Source organism: Aspergillus terreus, genomic scaffold (genome assembly GCF_000149615.1).
Source record: "Aspergillus terreus NIH2624 scaffold_1 genomic scaffold, whole genome shotgun sequence".
Taxonomy (NCBI): Eukaryota; Fungi; Ascomycota; class Eurotiomycetes; order Eurotiales; family Aspergillaceae; genus Aspergillus; species Aspergillus terreus.
The window spans coordinates 2530996-2552567 of NT_165972.1; the positions used below are offsets into that span (position 1 = coordinate 2530996).

The following is a 21572-nucleotide window of genomic DNA, read 5'->3' on the forward strand; positions in this document are numbered from 1 at the left end:
GTCTCCATAATACGGAAGGTCGACACGACCATCCCCAGTCGCTGTGGTCGAGACCCTAGTGGATTCCTGCGGTATACCTTGACATTTCCCACTTAACTACTTGGTGTAACATCAAGGCAGGTCGATACGATGTGAGCCACTCTCAACATGTCTGGTCAGGATCATTAGCGCTGGTCTTCATTCGCCGATAAAGAAATCGGCATTATTAGAACCTTTAGCGCCACTCGTCGTATCGACCATCTCTTTTCAACAGCGCCGGCCTTAGTGCCATTGCTAACCTTATCCCCGCAAACCCTATCGAGGCACGCGAACTGCCGTTAATGGCCCCGACAAGCAGGAGAAGGTCCATCCGAGTACGGCCTCTGCTCTTGTGGTTGATTAGCTTGAACCGCATTGAGGACTTATCTTTCAAGAAGTGTGATAATGGCTAGGCAATTGGACATAAATGGTCGCATTTCCAGCCATACTCTCTCTCGGTATATCGCTCTCACCTCAGAACACTGAAGAACGCTCCGACTTTATATTCGTGTCATTAACAACACCATCAGTTAGCTGCCATGACGGACTCGAAGGAGATTACCGCAGAGGCTCCGGGACACGCACCCCCCGAGAAAACCGCTATCCCTAAGGCCATGGATCAGGCTGCTGCATATCTTGCACAAACTGCAGCGTATGAACCCATGACGCCTGAAATCGAAAGGAAGATTATCCGCAAGTTGGATTGGATACTTGTTCCTATGGTGTGACAACCTTGGCCAGGCGTTTCTAGATGCTAACGGCTCGCAGCTGTTCTTGACGGCTACTTTAGGCGCAGTGGATAAGGTGGCCATCAGTACGGCGGCCATCTATGGGCTCAAAGATGGTACCAGCCGCTGTACCCTGCGAGGCTTGATCTGTGCTCACGCTTATAGACCTTCATCTCGTCGGTCAGCAATATTCCTGGGCAGGATCAATCCTGTCCATTGGTGTACGGGACAGTTCTCAAGCCCCGTCGGAGTATCACTGACGTGGAGTACAGGCTATTGTCGGCATGTGGCCTTCATCCTATCTAGTCCAGCGACTACCCTCTGCCAAATATCTTGCCTCGTGCGCTTTCGGCTGGTCGGTCATGGCCCTCTTGATTGCGGCATGTCGAAGCTGGAGTGGACTGATGGCGCTGCGGTTCTTCATGGGTATAAGTCACTCATCTATCTGTACTTACATATACTGATGACAGTGAGGATAGGGTGTCTCGAAGCGATTATCGTCCCATCTGTGACGCTCATCGTTGCTGGGTTTTACAAAAAGGCGGAACAACCTCCCAGGAATGCCATTGTTCTTGCTGCTGTCAGCTCTGTAATTAATGGCTTTCTCTCCTGGGCGGTTGGCCATATCCCTGATACAGCCCCGCTGGCTATCTGGCAGTATCTCTATCTGATTGTCGGTATGTGGAACACCTCGCTCGAGTGACGCACCCATACTGATTGTGCAGGAACTATATCTATCTCCTGGGCCATTGTCGCATTCATATTTCTTCCAGACTCTCCCATGAATGCTAGATTCCTGACAGACCAGGAGAAATACTATGCAGTGCAGCGTGTGGCAGAGAACAAGACCGGCATTGTCAACAAGCAGTGGAAGCCCGATCAGGCCTTGGAGGCGGTTATGGATCCCAAGACCTGGACTCTTTTTCTCTTCAACATTGCTATCAATATTCCCAACGGAGGTATGCACCGTGTCCCTAGGACAGTTTGCCCCGCTGACAACTCAGGTCTCACCACGTTCAGCGGCATCATCATTAACAACCTAGGCTTCTCCCCCGTTACTACATCCCTCCTGAACATGCCCACGGGGATCATGTCAACCCTCTCTGCCTTTGGTTTCTCGTGGTTGGCTGCGCGATGGACGAACCGCCGTTGCCTTGTTACTATGATCGCAGCGTGTCTGCCGATCATCGGGTCTGTGGTAGTATACACGCTCCCGCGGACGAATATCGCAGGGCAGATGGTCGGAATATACCTGGTAGGCTATCAGTATGCCCGTGTAGATCGCCTACTAATATGTTCGATAGCTGTATACCTACTTCGGGCCGTACGTCGTCGGTAAGTAGTCCACCCCGTTGATAACCCTTCGCAGCTCATGGCGCAGGCATCTCCATGGGCCAGGCAAATACCGCCGGACATACGAAGAAGAACGTCCAGTACTCTATTCTTTACATCGGGTATGCCGTGGGTAAGTGACCCTCATTGGTTTCTTCCGAGTCAATCTAAGCAATGGTCTTGTAGGAAACCTTATCGGCCCACAGACCTTCCGCGCGAACCAAGCCCCAGCATACACGGGCGGATTCATCGCAATGCTGGTGTCGTACTGCGCCTGCGTGGGCCTGATAGCGGTCTACTGGGCTATCGTCGCGCGGTACAACCGTCGACTTGACGGGCTCGATCCGGAGACGGGGGCTTCGAGTGAGGATCTGACAGAAGCTTTTGCAGATCAGACGGACTTTCAGCAGAGAAACTTTAGATATACCACTTGACCCCTCCCAGAGGGTCCTGTATGTAGTACGGCACTGCAGTGAATAACGATAGGTTTATGGATTCATGCTCCCACAATAGTCACAACTGGCATCATCCAGCTCTAGTAGAGGTAAATACCTATTGCGTGTAACCAGACGTAGACCAAGGCCACAGATAGGGTACCATAGGGTTAAGGGGGATGTCCGAGATGATAAGCTTCCCCGCATTATCCCGATCTGCTCTCAACCATCTTAAGCACAACTGCAGTCATAGGGGATCAAATCACCTCCAGGTATCCATGCCATCAGAACAACGCACGAAGCGAGAAAACCGTCGCCGGACAGGCTGCTTCCAATGCAAAGGCACGTACAAGGGTGAATCCCGGAGGCGATTGCACTGACACGTCCGCCCAGAGAAACATGTCCAGTGCACCGAGGAGCAGCCGCGATGTCGGCGGTGCGAGAGGCTCAATCTAGACTGTCAGCGGGGGCTGCGACTGGTATTCCGCGAGGATGCAATGCAGCGCGGAATCAGCTTTGGTCGGAAAGGTATGACTGCGTGTCAATGACGAGCAGTAGCTGATTTGATGGATAGGACGGTGGTCAAAGAGGAATACAGGAACAGGATGTAATGATGCCATCTCGATTCCTGACACTGTGGAAGCATTCTGCAGCGTCCCTCTCGATGACTATATCGGTCGATGGGTGTTTCTCAATTCGAGCAGTCGTGACTTCGCTAAGGACTCTGGAACATACCCACACGCAGTCCCTAGTGAGGTGTCCACCACGACGATACCCGCACAAGATGAAGACCTGTCCTTGGTACCGACCAGTCTCGGACACCCCCTCGCCACATACTCAGCAGTCGAACAATATCTCCTCAACTACTTCATCGAAGGGATCGGTCCGTCCTGCTCCCTCAGCCCCCTCGCCAATCCCTATATCTCGCACATAACGCCTCTCGCATTCGAAGACGACACCCTCCGATGCGCCCTGCTCGCCGTCGCAGGAAACCAGCGACGTTTACTGGGCGACACCCGGTTCCAGCGCGAGACCCTGTTATACAAGAACAGGGCGTTGGCGGGTCTGCAGCGCTGCATCGCGCAGGGGGTGGTTGACGACGGGCCTACCGCCACGATCCTCATGCTGTGCTTCCACGATGTAACCCGTCCTTTTGTCTAGAACGGTGGTGTCCCCGTGCTGATAGCAATGCAGATCTCGGATGAATGCGACCCCTCCTGGGTCACGCACCTGCAGGCCGGTCTGGAGCTGGTGTATCGACGTCCTGCGGGGAGCGTTGGCAGCGAGACCCTGCGCCGGTTCTTTGCGATGTATTTTGTCGCGCACGATATTATGAGTCGCACGGCGTCTGGGGTGCGGGAGCGACGGGATGGTTCGTATATCTGGACGGAGGTGGAGGATATAGACGAGGTAGAGGGCTCCGACGTGTTAGGGACTGCTATGCTGACCACTCGCAGATCGATATGGTCATGGGCTGCTCGCGCCGTCTCATGGCCTTGATCGACGAGATATCGAATCTAACTGATACATCCGACTACTACCAAAGCATCGGTGACATCTCAACCGCGCTCTGCACCCTCACGCAAACCCTCCCCGCCCATTCCAGCCATAGAGCAGACGTGGCTCAAATCGCCGAGACGAAACGCCTGGCCGCGTTGCTGTACCTCATCGAACGGGCCAGTCGGCGTGTGCCTCCCCCAAACGGCGCAGGCTCGCCGTTGGATAAGCTGAACAAGCATCACATCGTCACTGCCCTGATCAAAATGCTGTCCACCCTCCCAGACGCAGCCACCCTGCTCTGGCCGCTGTATATCCTCGGCAATGCCGGTCTCGAGAACGAAGAGCACCGCCGCTTCATCCTCGACCGGCTCCATCGCATGCAACGCACGCGCAATCTCGGCAGTGTGCGACGGGCCCGGAAGGCGGTTAAGCGGGCGTTTCAGCTGAGGGATCTGGATCATGGACGGAGGTGGGGGGTTGATGGTGTTGAATTTATTAGTTTAGCCTGAGTGATACTATTAGTGGTATCTATCCTAATATTCCGTATGTTCCTTACGCCCGCATAGCTCCATTAGATATTAAATGAGACATCCAGCAAGACCACATTCCAAGCGTCATCCTAGATTGCTAGTTCATTATATACACAACCTGATCACGGGACCCAAATCCAGCTATCCATCCTCGCGACAGCAATGTTTCTTACGAACGAGCAGGGGCTCCGGCGTTTCCGAGACGACGGCTCCTAGTCGAGGTTAGTCACACTGTTGTATCAGGTTACAGTCGCAACGCAACTCACATCATAGTCCGGCTGAAAAAGCTGATGCCGATCATGAAGACCCAGCTGGGAATGGCGCCAAAAGCGTAGATGACATAGCCGGCAGGGATGAGGAGGCCGTTCTGCGCCAGGAAGCCGTCCGTGGGGTGGAAGGCGCCCTCGTAGGCGGGCTTCTGCTCGTAGGTCTTCTCGGAGTGGACCTTGTAGATGGTCTCGGGGGTCACGGTGGTGGAGTTGATGTAGACGGTGTGGAGAGCGGTCGCGGGACGCGCCTCGTCGGGCTGGGCCTGGGGAACCTGGAAGTACCAGACGGCGGGGGCGCCGGCGGACCAGGCGGAGCAGAGCACCTGGTTGTCTTCGCAGTTGAGGTAGCCGAGGTTGGGGGAGGTGGGATCGGCCGAGAACAGGCGGACGGATTCCTGGGAGAGTGGTGTTAGCTGCGTACTAGCTGGCGTATGGGGTAAATAAAGTACGCACATTGAACGACTTCTCGGCACGACCACAGCGTCCGAAACACGTCTTGTTGCCTCCGGTAACAAATACCAGCCAGTCCTGAGGCTCGGCGGAGGGCTCCAGGATGGACTGGTAGTTGGTCAGGTTGAAGGGGGTGACGGTCTTCTCATGGAGGACCTTCTTCGGCTCGACGATCTTCTCGACGGCGGGGATGACCGGGGTGGCGGTCGGCAGATAGGACTTGGCCTTGTTGAACCAACCCTGAACGCGATCGGCGAGGGGGACCTGCTCTTGCGCCGCAGCGAGCGCGGGAAGAAGGGGGAGGAGATGGATGAAGCGCATGATGCTGGGAGAACGCGACAGTCAGCCACGGGACGGGGTCAACAGTCAGGAGCATCGAAGGAATGACATACCTGGATAGATTGAGACGCGAAGAGATCGCACTTTGGAAGGAATTGAAACAGGAGACGGAAGGCCAAAGTACGGACAGCAGGCAGCGAGGAAGACGGGGCACCTGGGATGTGGTTGAGGTGAGAGTGAGAGAGCGCCACGATCGATTTATCCGCTGCACGACAGGTGGCCTAACCGCTGGCGAATCATCTGCCTGGTAGGGGGGATTACTCTTCCACTATCAACTGGTCAATTAGTATAGATTATATTCATTATGTTTCTCTTGATTATACATTATAAGTCCAATTCATATATACACTATTATACTATAGAGTCCTTGATTTATTCTAGTGGTGGTGTTTGTTTACACTTCTGATTATGTCATCATTCATTGCCATCTATGCAACTATTGTGTATACAGGTCACCATCTATTCCATTATTCTTCATATAGTCTATACAACAATGATTAAAACATCTCAACAAGTATTTAAATACTTTTGAATTGATCTTAAATTCCATCCAACTATGTCGAATGATCCTTCCACATCCACTCAGTTCACCTCACTCTTTCCTTATACAAGTCCTCACTTCCTCATCTCCACAATGTACTCTACTCTGTGCCATCATAAACGTCTCCCACATCAACATCTACCTCACTGTATAACATAGTCTCCTACACGCATCTCACTTCGCATCCATCAACTATGCAGTCTTCAATCCTCATCTTGACCACCCTTCTCAGTCACCTCTGGGCGATTCCCGTCCCCCTAAGCGCCGACATGGCATCTCGCGGTAAGCACTCTCTGTTCAAGCTGGACCATTCCCTAATGCACCGCGATGAAGAACTTCTTCCCCCCAATCCCAGCAACACGATGCCTTCGCACACCGGCAAGACGTCTCCGGGAGAGTTCCCCATGTGCACCGAGGAGAATACCCCCTTCCCGCCATTCTGTCTGCCGCACCATGGAGCCGACGTGACGGTGGACGCCACCTACTATGTTACCTGGAACGCCGACTTCTACCCGGCGAATGCGAAAATCACCATCGAGTTGCGATACGCAAACTCGACGCAGGGCGATTCGGCCTTCACCTCGGGGCAAACCGTCAACAGCTACGGATATCTACCGGTGCACATGCAGAGCGACTGGCTCCAAGGGAAACCCCAGAATGCACTGACGCTGTATATCATCGAGCTCGAACCCACCTCCGACCAGCGGGCGAGTGCGCGACAGGGCCCGACCATCATGCTGCACCCCAAAGCCGTGGAGCACTACCAGCCTCCGCCGCCGCTGCCCATGAACAAGTTGGCGCTGTACGTGGGGCTTCCACTCAGCCTGGCGGTAGTGGTCCTCGTGGTGGCAGGTCTCTTCTTCGGCATGCGCGACAGCCGACGGGTCGCTCTGGGAAATGTCATGGGGTCCCGACGGTTGGGAAAGTTGACGCATCGGCGTCGGGACAGCCGCGAAAAGCTCCTAAGAGGCTCGCACGATCTTCTCCGAAAATATACGGGCGATCATGAGTCGACGGGGTCGGATGACATGTCTGAGATTGAGCGGACGGCGAGCTACGCCTTTAAGCTGGATCCGTCGAAGCTGAAGAGTTGGAAGGCGTGACGCTGCATGACTACTGTAAAGTGTCACTACAGCGTGTGTTGAAGGTGGGTATCTGAAACGGCTACTGGGATGGTGTTATGGTTGGTATAGGTAGGGAATATGTTTTATAGAAAGCAGAGACCAATGAGAGGGAAGAGACGGGCACAAAGCGGTGTCGGAGCAGAATGGACCAATTATTAATGCGACCCCCGGGATTAGCAGACGAATACAGCTTATCGCCTCCTACAGGGGGCCGATGTCGGGTGCAGCCCGTAGACCCCATAGGCAACGGCCGGTTCCGTACGGAGTACGTAGTACTATAGGGAAGAGAACTTGAATGTGCATGTGTAAACAACATAATTGAATAAATTTTAATAAAAAACCTATAATATACGAAGCAAAAAGAAAGGGAAAAGGAGCAGTGGCAAATGACAGAGACACTCTCATAGGATCTGGGGGAAACTCGGGATATGCAGACTACAAAGTACCCCGTATGCACAAACAGTACTAACTAGTACTAGTGACCCTAAACCAAGAGCGTTAGAGGATTTCCCCACTGAAATTTCTGTCTTTTTGCCGCCCAAACAGCAATGATGATGCTGGTGATGACTGATCCGCCCGCTGACCGCCCACCACCACCACCCACTTTTTTTCTTTTCCGGCCGATGACTCTTCCCTCTCCCTCTCAATTCCTCCTCCATCATAAACTCCCAGACATAGAACAACCCTAACTAACTAGACATTCCTCGTCTGACTCATTGTACGTCCTATATATCCCGTTCAGTTCTTCCCCCCTACTCCAGTTCCTCTTCTAACTTCCATTCCCCAATCTAGTCCCCCTCTATACATTTCTTCAATTTACCCCGCTGTCCCTCTCCCACCATGTGTCCCGGTGCAGACAACGAGCCCAATGGGCACTCGAATGGCGCCAACGGTACCGGTATGGCCTCGTCTACTCCCTTTCTCTGCGTAACATCTCTCCTAACTCCCCCAGGTGAACACCCCGGATTCACCGCCGTCGAGACCCGCCAGAACCCTCATCCCTCCCTCTCCCGGAACCCGTACGGCCACAACGTCGGCGTGACCGACTTCCTCAGCAATGTCTCTCGCTTCAAGATCATTGAGAGTACCCTGCGTGAGGGTGAGCAGTTCGCCAACGCTTTCTTCGACACCGAGAAGAAGATTGAGATCGCCAAGGCTCTGGACGAGTTTGGTGTTGACTACGTGAGTCATTCGACCGACGATCTTGGCACCATACCATACCCCATACTAAACTATCTATCCCATCTAGATTGAACTCACGAGTCCCTGCGCCTCCGAGCAGTCGAGAAAGGACTGCGAGGCCATCTGCAAGCTCGGCCTCAAGGCCAAGGTGCGTCGGGTGCCTCCCGAGTAGCGTCCATCTTGACTCCGCGCTAACGTCATCCTAGATCCTTACCCACATCCGCTGCCACATGGACGATGCTCGGATTGCTGTCGAGACTGGTGTCGACGGAGTGTAAGCTCTCTACTGTCAATTCCCCCCCACGAGTCATTTCTGATCTCTCCCAGTGACGTTGTCATTGGAACGTCGTCCTACCTTCGGGAGCACTCCCACGGCAAGGACATGACCTACATCAAGAACACCGCCATCGAAGTCATCGAATTCGTCAAGTCCAAGGGCATTGAGATCCGTTTCTCCTCCGAGGACTCCTTCCGGTCCGACTTGGTCGACCTGCTGTCGATCTACTCCGCTGTCGACAAGGTCGGCGTGAACCGGGTGGGTATTGCCGACACCGTTGGTTGCGCCTCTCCCCGTCAGGTCTACGAGCTGGTCCGTGTGCTCCGGGGTGTCGTCGGCTGTGACATCGAGACTCACTTCCACAACGACACCGGCTGCGCCATTGCCAACGCGTACTGTGCCCTGGAGGCCGGTGCCACCCACATTGATACCTCCGTCCTCGGTATCGGTGAGCGGAACGGTATCACCCCTCTCGGCGGTCTGATGGCCCGCATGATGGTCGCCGACCCCGAGTACGTCAAGAGCAAGTACAAGCTCGAGAAGATCAAGGACATTGAGGACCTCGTCGCCGAGGCCGTCGAGGTCAACATCCCCTTCAACAACTACATCACCGGGTTCTGTGCCTTCACCCACAAGGCCGGTATCCACGCCAAGGCCATCCTCAACAACCCCAGCACCTACGAGATCATCAACCCCGCTGATTTCGGTATGACGAGATATGTGCACTTTGCCTCCCGCCTGACGGGCTGGAACGCCATCAAGTCTCGTGCGCAGCAGCTCAAGATCGAGATGACCGACACGCAGTACAAGGAGTGCACGGCCAAGATCAAGGCGCTGGCGGACATCCGGCCGATTGCCGTGGACGATGCCGACAGCATCATCCGTGCCTACTACCGGAACCTCAAGTCGGGCGAGAACAAGCCCCTGATGGATCTCACGGCAGAGGAGCAGGCCCAGTTTGCGGCCAAGGAGAAGGAGCTGGCTGCTCAAGGAAACGGCGTGATCGGTTAGACACCTGTCACTTGTCTTTCTTGATGTGCTCTCAGTTGCTTTACCCTCGTCCTTTCCTGTTGGATACAGTGTTCGATGTTTGCTCATAGCCCTGGTCATTTTTCCTGAGCGGCTGCCGCAGGAAAACGCGAATTGGCTTTTTTTTCTTCATGATTTGATGTTGTTGTTTTTTTCTTTCATGTGTCTGGGATCATGTGTTTTTATGGGGGTTTTAAAAAGTCTTTTTGTCCCCGACGACAGTAAGAAAGGGGAGACTGGTGTTTGGAGAGCGACGGTCCTCAGGGACCCTGTATATAGGCCAGTCTTGGGCCGGCTGCATTTCATATGACATCCATTGGAGATATTCCAGAATATGTTTGGTATTGGCAGTAGTCGTAGGTATAAGGCAGTATGGTGGAAGGGTAGGTATATCTCTACTCCGATTTAATTCGGAAGTACGAAGTATACTATGCACGAAGTATTAGCTACTAGAATCGGGTACGGTTCAACCTGTTGCCCCGACACGCGGACATGTGGATGAAGCCGAGGCTGCGAGCCCGTCCGCGGACTCCGCCCTTTCCCTTTTCATCCACGGACTTTTACCCCATCAACTTCGTCATTCGGCCCACTCCATCCTCCTCCTTCTCCTTCTTCACCTTCTTCACGTCTTCTCTCGACCTCCCAAGTCATCATCATGGCTTCCTCTCTCCTCCCCGTCGCCCTGCAGAATAAACTGCTGGGCTATAGTCGATCCCCCAATGCGCAACTCGCCGCCTTGAATCTGGAACTGTAAGTGGCCGATCATGATGCCACTCCCCACCCAGTAGCTGTCAACCATACTTGGGTCCCTGAGCTCTAACGTCAATTCTCTGAGGTACTAGGCTCCGGAACATTGTCTTCTTTCTGTTTATCTTCCGCTACGTCCGCAAAACGTTCTACTCGCTGCGTGGTTATGGCCTCTTCGGCAGTCTCCGGAATGTCTACGCCGCCGTCCGTCTCTTCTGCTATTCCATCTTCTTGCGCCTCCCCGGAGTCCGTGGCCAAGTCGACAAACAAGTGTCGTCCGCAATTGAAAACCTAGAAAATAAACTCGTCCAGAGTGGCCCCGGCGTCAACAGATATTTGACCCTTCCCAAGGAAGGATGGACCGCCGAGCAGATTCGCGCCGAGCTCGACAAGTTGGCCAACTTGGAGCATACGCGCTGGGAAGATGGCCGAGTCAGCGGTGCCGTGTATCACGGAGGTCAGGATCTCTTGAAGCTCCAGACCGAGGCGTTTGGTCAGTTTGGTGTCGCGAACCCGATCCATCCCGATGTCTTCCCGGGCGTACGCAAGATGGAAGCGGAGGTTGTGGCGATGGTGTGTGATCTTTTTCAGCGCGCATATGCACTTCGTGAACACTAACCGACGACTCAAGGTTCTGGCTTTGTTCAATGGCCCCTCCGATGGTGCCGGAGTGACAACTAGCGGTGGCACCGAGTCGATTCTGATGGCTTGCTTGGGCGCTCGCAACAAGGCGTATGCTGAGCGTGGCGTCACCGAGCCGGAAATGTACGTTTGCTGTCTCCTTTGTCCTAATTGCTTCTAACTTGGATAGGATCATCCCGGATACGGCCCATGCCGCTTTCTACAAGGCGTCCAACTACTTTGGAATCAAGCTCCACCGCGTCCCTTGTCCGGCTCCCGAATACAAGGTCGATGTCCCCGCGGTCCGTCGCCTGATTAACTCGAACACGGTTCTTCTCGTCGGCTCCGCGCCCAACTTCCCCCACGGTATTGTGGACGATATCCCGGCGTTGTCCCGCCTTGCGACCATGTACAAGATCCCGCTCCACGTGGATTGCTGCTTGGGATCCTTCGTCATTGCTTTCCTCAAGAAGGCCGGCTTCCCGTCGCCCTACGAAGAGGAGGGTGGCTTTGACTTCCGCCTTCCGGGTGTGACCAGCATCAGTGTGGATACCCACAAGTATGGCTTCGCCCCCAAAGGCAACTCGGTCGTTCTGTACCGCAGCCGTGCCTATCGCAGCTATCAGTACTTCATCTACCCCGATTGGTCTGGCGGTGTCTACGCGTCTCCGTCGGTCGCCGGTTCGCGCCCTGGTGCGCTGATCGCCGGCTGCTGGGCTAGCTTGATGAATGTCGGCGAAGCTGGTTACATCAACAGCTGTCTGGAGATTGTGGGTGCCGCGAAGAAGTTTGAACTTTCGATCCGCGAGCATCCGGTGCTTTCCAAGAACCTCGGGGTGGTCGGCAAGCCCATGGTCAGCGTGGTTGCATTTGAGAGCACGAACCCCGGCGTGGATACCTACGACCTGGCGGACGGACTGTCTGCCAAGGGCTGGCATCTGAACGCTCTGCAATCGCCCCCCGCCATCCACGTGGCGTTCACTCTGCCGACGGCCGCGGCGGTTGACAAGCTCACGGCAGACTTGGTCGAGGTGCTTGAGAAGGAGTTGGCCAAGGCCGAGGAGAGAAAGCGCCAGGGCAAGTCCTATGTTATCAAGCGCGGAGACACGGCCGCTTTGTACGGTGTGGCCGGCAGCATGCCGGACAAGAGCGTCGTCAGTCGGCTGGCAGAGGGCTTCCTCGACACCCTGTACAAAGCATAGACGGGATTCCCTACCTTATAATTTTATGTTTATTCATAGCCGGAGACCGAGCCGTTGGCGCGCTCCCGTTCATTATTCATACCATACACGACCTTTGGGGAGGCGGTGTTTCTGGCGTTTCGGGACAATCGCATGAGTGTGCCATTCCTATGTACAGTCTTTCCTTGACCGCGCAGCGATTGAAATGTGATCTTTGAAGTCATCAATTCCCAGTCCTAGTAAAACATGACCAAAATATATCTATAGTACAAAAATTGGGATGGAACCCAACGAAGGAGCCCTGTACAAACTCTTGATCGAGAAAGACGCAGAAAACAAAATGACACCGCTTCATGCAATTTGCTGGGTATCCCAGACATTTGGTAGGTTCCCAAACCACCCAAGTAGCCGTCTCACCCGAATCAATACTCGGCCGAAGGAAAATCTTTCATCGACAGCAGCGGACCAACCAGTCCATATCTAGTATCCCCTCTTCTCCTTCCATTCAGTGCCAGACTTCTGCTCAATGTAATAGCCCGGATCCGGCTTCCGCTCCAGATGCACCTCTTGCTTCGTTAACCGCCGATCCACCTCCTGGACGTCGACGAGCTCCTTGACGCGCATGATTTGACCGGCAACGGAGGGCGACACGGGGTGGAAGACGGTGGCCATGCGCTTCTTCAGACCCAGGGCTTTGAGCACGTCGGTCGTTCGCCGGGGGAGACCGATCGCGGAGCGGAGGAGTGTGATGCGGAAGTAGCTCATTTTGAGGTGTATTTTTGCGGTGACGTGGTGAGGTGAGGGTTCGATATTGTTGAAGGTGCGGACAGACGGATGGATGGATATATGGAGATTCGCGGCCGTCGAGAGTTGGTCAATTCGGATATATGGAATCGGTGATTAGGAGGAGATGCGACAATACCCCGGAATGAATGGGATTGTCGGCTGGTGGTATCAATCGTCGTCGCCGGATTGCGGGTGTTGGAGTCGCCGACGGGAATTTTGAAGGTTCTCTTGATTGGGATGTAGCCGCTAGTCCGTGTTGGGATGAGCTTGGGTGCCGGATTGTGTAGGCGTATTTTTGGTCGTCTGAATATCACTGGTCGGGTGGCCTAATGGTAAGGCATCGGTTTCCGGTACCGGGGATTGCGGGTTCGAGTCCCGTCTCGATCGTTTTTTGTTTTTGCGCGCTCTCAACCAAGAACATGAGCAGGAGATGTATGTGTGCGTTGTTTGCTGGCGGATTGGGTCTGTCTGCGACGGTAGTAAGTGAGTGAGTCATAGTAAACGTGCGTCATGCCTTTTCAGCTGTGTCCTGCAACTACCTAGGCATGGCCGAGAATCTCTGCAGGATATGACTCGCTTCTGCTATGGGAGAGTGGCAAGCAAGGCCCTTAACATCGTTTCAGCAATTCCTCTTGATAACAACGACGATATCAAAAATATCTACGAAGGGAGTAAAGTAAGTACTAGGAGGTACTTACTTACTTACTCTCCGCCCAAACGACATGACATATCTCTGTCGAGTATACCAAAAAACGATCGAGACGGGACTCGAACCCGCAATCCCCGGTACCGGAAACCGATGCCTTACCATTAGGCCACCCGACCATCACTATTGGCTGAGTAACTGAACAATGTTATATGATACTATTTGAATGAGGTAATTGATCATATCACATTCAGCCTTGTATTGTTAACTGTGGTTCATTCTCTTTGCTCCGGTGCAATAAATATTCGGCATATATTCGTCCAGACGCGCTGTTTGCAATAGCTTACACAAATAGTCAACCTAGGGGTACTGATATGTGTGTCAGTCCTGGTGGTCCAGATATATATCTTGTGTCTATCTTAGTCTTCCAACATAGTACACTCTTGCCATACGGAAAACAAACTGCAAACATAAAGCCTGCATATAAACAGTAAATATCGCACACCGATGGGAACATGTCAGTTAGGAAGTATCTATATTCGAATATCAACAACGGTATGACCCCAGAGGCGGAGTGTCACGTGGAGCGACATTCTGCCGGGGTAGGACGGACTGGGGAAGACCAAGTTAGGTGAAGCATGCGCCACGATACTCCCACCGAGACATGTATACACTTACACACTGAACAGTCCCATTACCCATTGGACAGTACACCCCTCAAGCGCTGTGCGCAGAGAGGGTAGCGACAAAACCCCCCGAGAAACCCATCCCTTGATATCCGACCCTCCGCCCTCGATACCGTCCTACCCCAACCGTCCTATCCACCGTGCACCCTACAGACAGCTCATGACTGAACCATGGCACGCGGAACAGACCCCGACGCGACGGTGGCCATGCCCCGACTGGAAGACGTTTTGCGGCATCCGGAAGACCTGGACAAGATCTCCGCGTTAAAGGCGGAATACCTGCGCAAGAAGGCGGCGGTGGACTCGCAGCTCCGCGAAGGGCTGCGCGACCAGCTCGAGACGGTGCAGCGCAGCATCAACGCGCTGACGGAGGGCCAGCGGCAGGTGTCCAAGACGAAAGACGAGCTGCAGGGGATCGACAAGCTGTGCGCGGAGTCGCAGACGAGCGTGGACGACTTCTCGCAGATCGACAAGCTGGCCAAGGTGCAGCGCAACTTCGAGGCGACGCTGACGATGAAAAGCGGGCTGGAGAACTTCGCCGACGACCTGGCCGAGGTCGAGGAGCTGCTGCGCCAGGACGACGACGACATCGAGAACCAGCCGAACCTGCTGCGGGCGCATATGCAGATCTCGCGGCTGCGGGATTTCCGCGACGAGGCGATGGATCAGATCCGCAAGGCGGGCGACGAGAGCAGCGAGGCGACGCTCGAGGAGTACTTTGAGCGGCTGGACTCGGTGGTTGACTGGTTTGATGATCATCTGGGTACGGCGTGCATGAATCTCATCCCGCTGGTGCAGACGGATAATCGAAGCATGGTGGTGCGTCTGGGCGTGGTGGTTATGAGCGAGGAGAAGAATGATGAAAAGGTGCGGGCGTTGCAGGAGGCGCAGAAGGACCACCAGGACCTGGCCGGACGGTTCAAGTCTATGAATGTGGGCCCCAAGACCGTCCGCGGATACAAGGAGAAGTTCCTGCAGGCGATCGAGTTCTACGCGCAGAACCAGTTCGACAACACCAAGGAGGACTTCCTCGGCGACCCGGACAACCTGGAGAAGAGCTTTCGGTGGTTCTTCAACGATCTCTACACGGTCCAGCAGGGCATGCAGTCGCTGCTGCCGAAGAAGTGGAAGATCTACAAGACGTATACCGAGATCTATCATCGCATGATGCATGATTTCCTGGTGGGCCTGATTGACGACCCGGAACTGCCGGCGGATAACCTGCTGGCGATTCTGCACTGGAGCGAGAAGTACTACAAGAAGATGAACAAGCTGGGCTGGAAGCAGACGGAGCTCCGACCGAATATCCTCGACGACCGTGAGCCCGAGCTCATCCGTCAATGGCAGAGCGTGATCATCAAAGCCGTGGACGAATGGATGGACCGGATCATCGACACGGACAAGAAAGGCCTGGTGGAGCGCATTCCCGATTCCCTGGACACCAACGCCGAAGGATACTTCCGGACCAAGACGCTCCCCGATATGTGGCGCATGCTGCACGAACAGGTGGTGGCCTCGGGGGCGTCCTCGCGGACCGACCTGGTGGAGGGCATCATCGACTCGATGTTCCGCGTGCTGAAGGCCCGGCAGACTGCCTGGCAGACGCTCATCGAGGAGGAGTGTGCCAAATACAAGGTGCCCGGAGGGGATCAGCTGGACGGGCTGCAGCTGTTGCAGGACTGGCTGATTGCGGTGGCCAACGACCAGATCGCCTGCATCGACGACAACGACGAGACGGGCCAGATGGGGTACCTCACGCGGTTCAAGCGCGACTTCGAGCAGTTTGTCGACCCGAAGTATATGGCGTCGCGGGGCAACCCGGAGCTGGAGGCGCTGCGCGACGGATACGTGGACTTGAGCACGTACTGTCTGGCGCAGTTCGTGGAGGTGATCTTCACGGTCGATCTCCGGACCACGATCCCCGACTTCTTCACGCCGAAGTGGTACGGCGATTTTGCGGTCAAGCGAATCACGTCGACGTTCGAAGACTACATGTCGGACTACGCGCCGGTGCTGCACCCGTCGCTGACGGACATCCTGGTGGAAGAGCTTTCCGACGAATTGCTGGTGCGGTATCTGTCGTCTGTTCGCAACCGTGGGGTGAAGTTCCGGCGGCATGCGGATCCGTACACGGACAAATTCAAGGATGACGTGCTGACTGTGTTTGCCTTCTTCGAGCGATACCCGGAGTCATTTGCGGGCACGATCAAGGGCAAATGGCGGTTGGTCGACTGGCTGGTGCGGCTGCTGGACGCCGACAAGGGCCCGGCGCTGGTGTCGGTCTACGAGGACTTTAAGACCGAGTACTGGGACCTCCAACTGACGTGGGTCGAGGCGGTCCTGCGCACACGCGACGACTTTGAGCGGAGTATGATCAGCGCGATCAAGGCCAAGGCTGCGGAGCTGTCGGTGGAACGGGGCATGGAGACGCTGATGAGTCGAGTGCAGTAGAGGAGGGCTGGCGGCGTGGATTTCAGCGTGGCGTTGGGGTTTCGCTTGATGTAGTTACCTACTACTTGGAAGTGTATACAATATCTACCTAGGTACGTTTGGACGCAGACTGTGGACGCGGACTGTGATACGTGGTCGCTCTGTTTTACTGTAGAAGACGGCATACGTGCTTTGCCACCTGTGCAGGGCTGGCCTTGTCCCTGCAGGTATTCTGCATCCGTGTGCACCCGTCGGCACCACCAACGCACTGTGCGTGCACTGTCCCCTCAGGGCATTTCGCCCAAGCCGTGTACCACCGGACGGAGTGATCGGCATTGCGAGACCCTGCCTGAGCCTAGAAGCAGTCCGTCGCACGATCAAGTCTCGTGGGATACGAGACCCATGGCAGAGCCGGATAGATAGAGCTCTGCCCCCCCGCATTCAGTGGCCCTTGTGGCCCTACATGCTGTATGTATCAGTGGGCTAGGCGTGGTCGGGAAGGCCGCCGATTAGTTCTGGGACTAGTCTGAGTCTGATGAGATGCAAGGCTGTGTACCGTCGTCATCCGGAGATTTGCTTTCACCAAAGAATTGGCGAAGAACCCAGCCTCGTTGACGAGGTACCGTTTCACCATCGAGGCTGTGCAGTGGGGGGTTTCGCCTCATATCCGCCCTCCCAGCCATTCCCACCATTCCCTGGACAAGGGATGAATGGAATGGATGATAATGGCTCAGCAGTGTCAGCACCAACATTGGGTCTTTATACAGCAGCCCTGCGTGCCTGAGGCGACCAGGAAGATACAGCCTGTATATGGACTGGATTGGATTGCCTCATGACCTGCAGATGAGGCAACGAAATGAGCGGATTTGAAAGAGGATTCAATAGACAAACTTAAATCCTTGCTTGATCCTTGCGAGAACATTCCTTCTCTTTCTTCTGCCGTTCATTCGCATTCGCATTCTAGGGGGGATGAGGGCGGACGGCTCGTATCTTGCGGTGTTCCACAGTGGACCAGCCAGCCTAGGGCATCCTTTGGAATTTTAAACGAGCCAACGAATGAGACTGGCTGGGTGCTCCGTGATTCGCGTGCATATCCATAACTTAGGGGGTATGGCTGACTAGGAGTGAGTGAGTTAGTTACTTACTAACTGTGGATGGAGTCAGAGTGTCAGATTGGTAGGCCAGCAGGGAAGAGCCTCATGTTTCAGTCTGTGATGTCTGTACCGAGGATTCCGTTATTCTGTGATTCAGTGATTCTCTTCTTCTTCTATTTCTGTATTCTGTCTAGCTATTCTCCAGCTGAATTGCCACTGAGCCACTGCACTGTGGATCAGAATGGAATATGGATGCCTTCGAATCGATATTTTTAGGGCATACCAAGACCGCCCAAGACGTGGACGATGGACGATGGACTATGAACTATGCCACAGAATGCAATGCGGCTCCCGGTTAACGGAATACAGTAGATAGGACGATAGTGTCAGGTACTCTACATCATCCCATCATAAACCCGAATAACTCACGGCGATCACGCGCGGACCGCAGAAAGTGGCGCACCGATAGTAAACTAGTCGACTCTCACCGTCCCGTCGATTTTAAGCCTCATCAGCACAGAATAAAGCGTCGTCCTACAGCCAGCCCGGTTAGTCTGTTTCCATGGATGAGTGGGATGCGGCTCAAAGTGAATTCATTCATTCATTCATTGTTTGTCATGCAGCATCATCAATAACATATGTGTCTGTTACAAACACAACATCCAGCCCCTACATAACTACTCTATACGTACCATCTCTGTCGTTTCTTCATGGTCTCTTCATGACCAACCCTAGTCCTGCATGATCTCAGATGTCCGAGTCCCCCGATATTCTCTTCCGGTCATGACAGATATGACCAAGAACCTTGACTCCATCCCTTACGATGTCTTCTATCAGGTGGCGTCCACCCTCGACTGCCATGATCTCATCCATCTCAGTCGAGTCAATCGTGCCCTGCACAGTCTCACCCGCAGCGAGTCCATTGCGCGCAAAACCCTCGAGGTATTTCCTGTTCTGTCTACTGGCTTGACTGTGAGACCACTAACAAAGACAGGAGACTCTGTTACACACCAAAGAAGGGCAAGAAGCAGATCGCACCAAATCCGGCTATCGTGCCGCTGTCGGCCGTCTCTTTGACATCAAAGAAGCCCTGGCCACCGCCCAGCCGTATTCCGCCTCCATTATCGCCATCGGGAGTGCCTTTCTCTACAGTGGCGGCTCCCTCTCGTACATCTACAACGACGAAATCCGGGCCCTGGACGTGCATGGCGCCAGCCAGGTGGAGCAGGTCCTGAACATCCACGGCGTGCTGCCACGCGCCATCCCGCACTGTAACCTGCTGCAGGACACTACCCAGGTGTCGCTGATGCACTACAGCCACGGCGTGCTGGCGTTTCTGGTCGAGATGGTCGAGCGGCAGGAAGCCTGGCTGCTGGCGGTCGACATGCGGCGGCGCAGCAGCAGCAGCAGCAGCAGCAGCAGCAGCAGCAGGAACGGGCGACTACGCCTGCGCACCCGACTGCAGTCCACCAAGCGACTGTTTGTTCGCCACAACCAATCATACCTGTATTACGGCACGCACTCGGCGTTGGGCTACCATGGCTACCCCCAATGGGCGGTCAACTGCGTCGATCTGACGACCGGCCAGCATCTGACCGACAAGCCTGTGGAACTGGAGAACTTTGCCGGCTATGAGATTGGCCAAACCGTCTGTTTCGAGGTCCACGAGGATCACCTGTACGCCGTCTCAACGCTAGTCGATTTCGAAGAGGAAGAAGTTGACTGGACGTCTTACTACGTGTGGATATGCCTGCCCCCCGGCCATAGCTGTGCCCCCCAGCCCACGCGTACCTGGCGACGCCAGCACCGCGAGGGTCCCATCAACGACACCTGGTCTGACCTCTCGCTGCGACACGATGAGGCCACCAAACGGCTGATGATCCTTGAGTGCCGTCGCGAGTGGCTCGACGGCGGGAGTGACAACTGTCGTACCTACTACACCCAGCCTCTGCCGTCGCCATCAGAGGTCCCCCGTGGTAAGCAGCCCGGCTGCGCCTCGCGCAACCCCGTGTCCCTCCCCGATGAGCCTCTGGCCAAAACCCTGGATCCGCTGAGCAAGCCCAACTACGAGCGGCCGCGTAAACGCCTGCGCCGGCACTATCACTCCGAGTACCAGCGGGACGGCGGCGGCGACGACCACACCCCCCGCCGGGACTTCATCCTGGCCAAAACGAAGTTTCGCACCTACAACCTCTCCGCCTCCACCTTTGTCGACCTCGTCAACGACCCGTGCCCGGACCCCGAGCGCAGCCTGCTCCCGCGAGACCGACTGCGGCTGCGCGTGGTCTCGCGCAAACGCAAGAGCCCCATCGACGAAGCCGGCGAGGAGGGCCCTAAGCAGCGGCTGTACCGCCCGGAGCTCACCGACGCCGACGGCCAGCCCGTCGCGCACAGCGAGGAGCGGTTCGTCTCGCGCGGCGTGCAGATGTGGCCGCCGGACGACGCGCCGCCCGAACTGACCGAGCTACTGTGTCCGTCCAAGCGCATGGGCAAGGTGCGCGCGATCGCCGACGAACGCTCCATAGTGTACTCGGTCGACCACGCCATCGCCACGCCCGGCGAGAACCGCCCCATCGTGCTGATCAACTTCGATCCCTCGCTGCGCCTGGCCGGCCTGCAGCGGTTGTCTCCGGGGGCGCTGCGCGCGCCGCAACCGACACCGACACCAACTGCGGCCGTGGACTTGGAGCGGCCACACGTCGACGATCTCCGACGCGAAAACCCCGTCGTCCATGCCACGGTGGGCAAGCGGAGGACGAACCAGGCGGTGCCATCTGTTCGGGAGGAGCCGGCTATGTACTTGCGCATTCGACGTGGCTATTGGCTTCGATAACACGATCCCCCCGGAGTATCCTTAGCTACCTACATCTAATACGCTGTGAATAAGCTGAGAAATGAAAGAAGTTTCAGAATGAGCCGGAGAGCCGCCGGGCGGTGGTGATTGGAGTATGTTGTAGTCTGCTGACGAGGCTTACTAGATCCTTTGCCTTAGCCCTGTCTCCGTATGCCTGTCTGTCCGGTATAAGGATTAAATCCCTCATCCAAAAGAGTTTGCTTGCTGACGATGCTGCTGCGTGCCAGTCTGACCGGGTCGATCGTGGCTGTGTCTGAGCAGGAGGATGCAGGGCCGTTCTCGCTGATCCCCTAAAAATAACATGCACAGAGCAAGCAGAGACTCTACCGACACGAGACATGACGTGGTACTTGTGGTACGTACCTGTACTCTGCTGCCGCTGCGCTGTGCTGCATTTGACATGTCGTTTCTTCCTTCGCTTCAACAACCGGACCGTGCGACTTGTTCGCTTCACCATGCATCTTGCGACAGTCTGCAGCGGCCAATGGGGGATCGAACGATACGAGGCTGAAGAGTGTAGAGTGTAGGAGTGTAAGGAGTCGTTGGAAGGAATTTTATGGACTTCAGGGAGTTTCAAGTCATGCCATGAGCAGTCGGACTCATCACGCAACAACTCATTGCAGTCGCTTGACAAATGCCGATTGACACGAACTGACTCGAGAACTGGAGCGCTCTACTGAGTCAATAGTTTAGGGGCTAGTGGAGTCTGCAATCAGCAATAATGACCAGAAGGATCTTGCGACTCCGGGTATTTCGCTGGGATACGAACACATG

The 21572-nt window shown here is 55.1% G+C and overlaps 8 protein-coding genes and 2 non-coding genes across 10 annotated transcripts; 7 read left to right on the top strand and 3 right to left on the bottom strand.

Moving 5' to 3' along the window:
• Positions 1 to 423: 423 nt before the first annotated feature.
• On the top strand, positions 424 to 4521 carry ATEG_00903 (uncharacterized protein; the record flags this gene model as incomplete). The annotated part of the gene is made up of 15 exons (XM_001210989.1): positions 424 to 476; position 670; positions 760 to 862; positions 912 to 967; positions 1019 to 1172; positions 1226 to 1423; positions 1472 to 2001; positions 2051 to 2081; positions 2116 to 2211; positions 2265 to 2441; positions 2523 to 2530; positions 2920 to 3040; positions 3087 to 3652; positions 3707 to 3922; positions 3970 to 4521. The coding sequence occupies 15 exons, from the start codon at positions 424 to 426 to the stop codon at positions 4519 to 4521; spliced, it is 2862 nt and encodes a 953-aa protein (XP_001210989.1).
• A 190-nt stretch (positions 4522 to 4711) lies between these two features.
• ATEG_00904 (uncharacterized protein) lies at positions 4712 to 5582 on the bottom strand (the record flags this gene model as incomplete). The annotated part of the gene is made up of 3 exons (XM_001210990.1): positions 4712 to 4754; positions 4809 to 5206; positions 5265 to 5582. The coding sequence occupies 3 exons, from the start codon at positions 5580 to 5582 to the stop codon at positions 4712 to 4714; spliced, it is 759 nt and encodes a 252-aa protein (XP_001210990.1).
• Positions 5583 to 6335: 753 nt separating this feature from the next.
• ATEG_00905 (DUF4448 domain-containing protein) lies at positions 6336 to 7244 on the top strand (the record flags this gene model as incomplete). The annotated part of the gene is made up of 1 exon (XM_001210991.1): positions 6336 to 7244. One exon carries the CDS (start codon positions 6336 to 6338, stop codon positions 7242 to 7244), a length of 909 nt encoding a protein of 302 aa, XP_001210991.1.
• Positions 7245 to 8165: 921 nt separating this feature from the next.
• hcsA (homocitrate synthase) lies at positions 8166 to 9735 on the top strand (the record flags this gene model as incomplete). The annotated part of the gene is made up of 4 exons (XM_001210992.1): positions 8166 to 8447; positions 8515 to 8595; positions 8654 to 8721; positions 8775 to 9735. The coding sequence occupies 4 exons, from the start codon at positions 8166 to 8168 to the stop codon at positions 9733 to 9735; spliced, it is 1392 nt and encodes a 463-aa protein (XP_001210992.1).
• A 673-nt stretch (positions 9736 to 10408) lies between these two features.
• ATEG_00907 (sphinganine-1-phosphate aldolase DPL1) lies at positions 10409 to 12323 on the top strand (the record flags this gene model as incomplete). Its single annotated transcript, XM_001210993.1, has 4 exons — positions 10409 to 10503; positions 10596 to 11073; positions 11132 to 11265; positions 11312 to 12323. The coding sequence occupies 4 exons, from the start codon at positions 10409 to 10411 to the stop codon at positions 12321 to 12323; spliced, it is 1719 nt and encodes a 572-aa protein (XP_001210993.1).
• Positions 12324 to 12782: 459 nt separating this feature from the next.
• On the bottom strand, positions 12783 to 13067 carry ATEG_00908 (mitochondrial 54S ribosomal protein uL30m; the record flags this gene model as incomplete). Its single annotated transcript, XM_001210994.1, has 1 exon — positions 12783 to 13067. The coding sequence occupies one exon, from the start codon at positions 13065 to 13067 to the stop codon at positions 12783 to 12785; it is 285 nt and encodes a 94-aa protein (XP_001210994.1).
• Positions 13068 to 13403: 336 nt separating this feature from the next.
• ATEG_10486 lies at positions 13404 to 13475 on the top strand. Its single transcript has one exon. It is a non-coding gene; the product is annotated as a tRNA-Arg (tRNA).
• Positions 13476 to 13841: 366 nt separating this feature from the next.
• Positions 13842 to 13913, bottom strand: ATEG_10487. The gene has a single exon. It is a non-coding gene; the product is annotated as a tRNA-Arg (tRNA).
• A 678-nt stretch (positions 13914 to 14591) lies between these two features.
• Positions 14592 to 16871, top strand: ATEG_00909 (SNARE-binding exocyst subunit SEC6; the record flags this gene model as incomplete). Its single annotated transcript, XM_001210995.1, has 1 exon — positions 14592 to 16871. One exon carries the CDS (start codon positions 14592 to 14594, stop codon positions 16869 to 16871), a length of 2280 nt encoding a protein of 759 aa, XP_001210995.1.
• A 1814-nt stretch (positions 16872 to 18685) lies between these two features.
• fbx15 (F-box domain protein) lies at positions 18686 to 20777 on the top strand (the record flags this gene model as incomplete). The annotated part of the gene is made up of 2 exons (XM_001210996.1): positions 18686 to 18886; positions 18939 to 20777. The coding sequence occupies 2 exons, from the start codon at positions 18686 to 18688 to the stop codon at positions 20775 to 20777; spliced, it is 2040 nt and encodes a 679-aa protein (XP_001210996.1).
• Between the last annotated feature and the right edge of the window lie 795 nt (positions 20778 to 21572).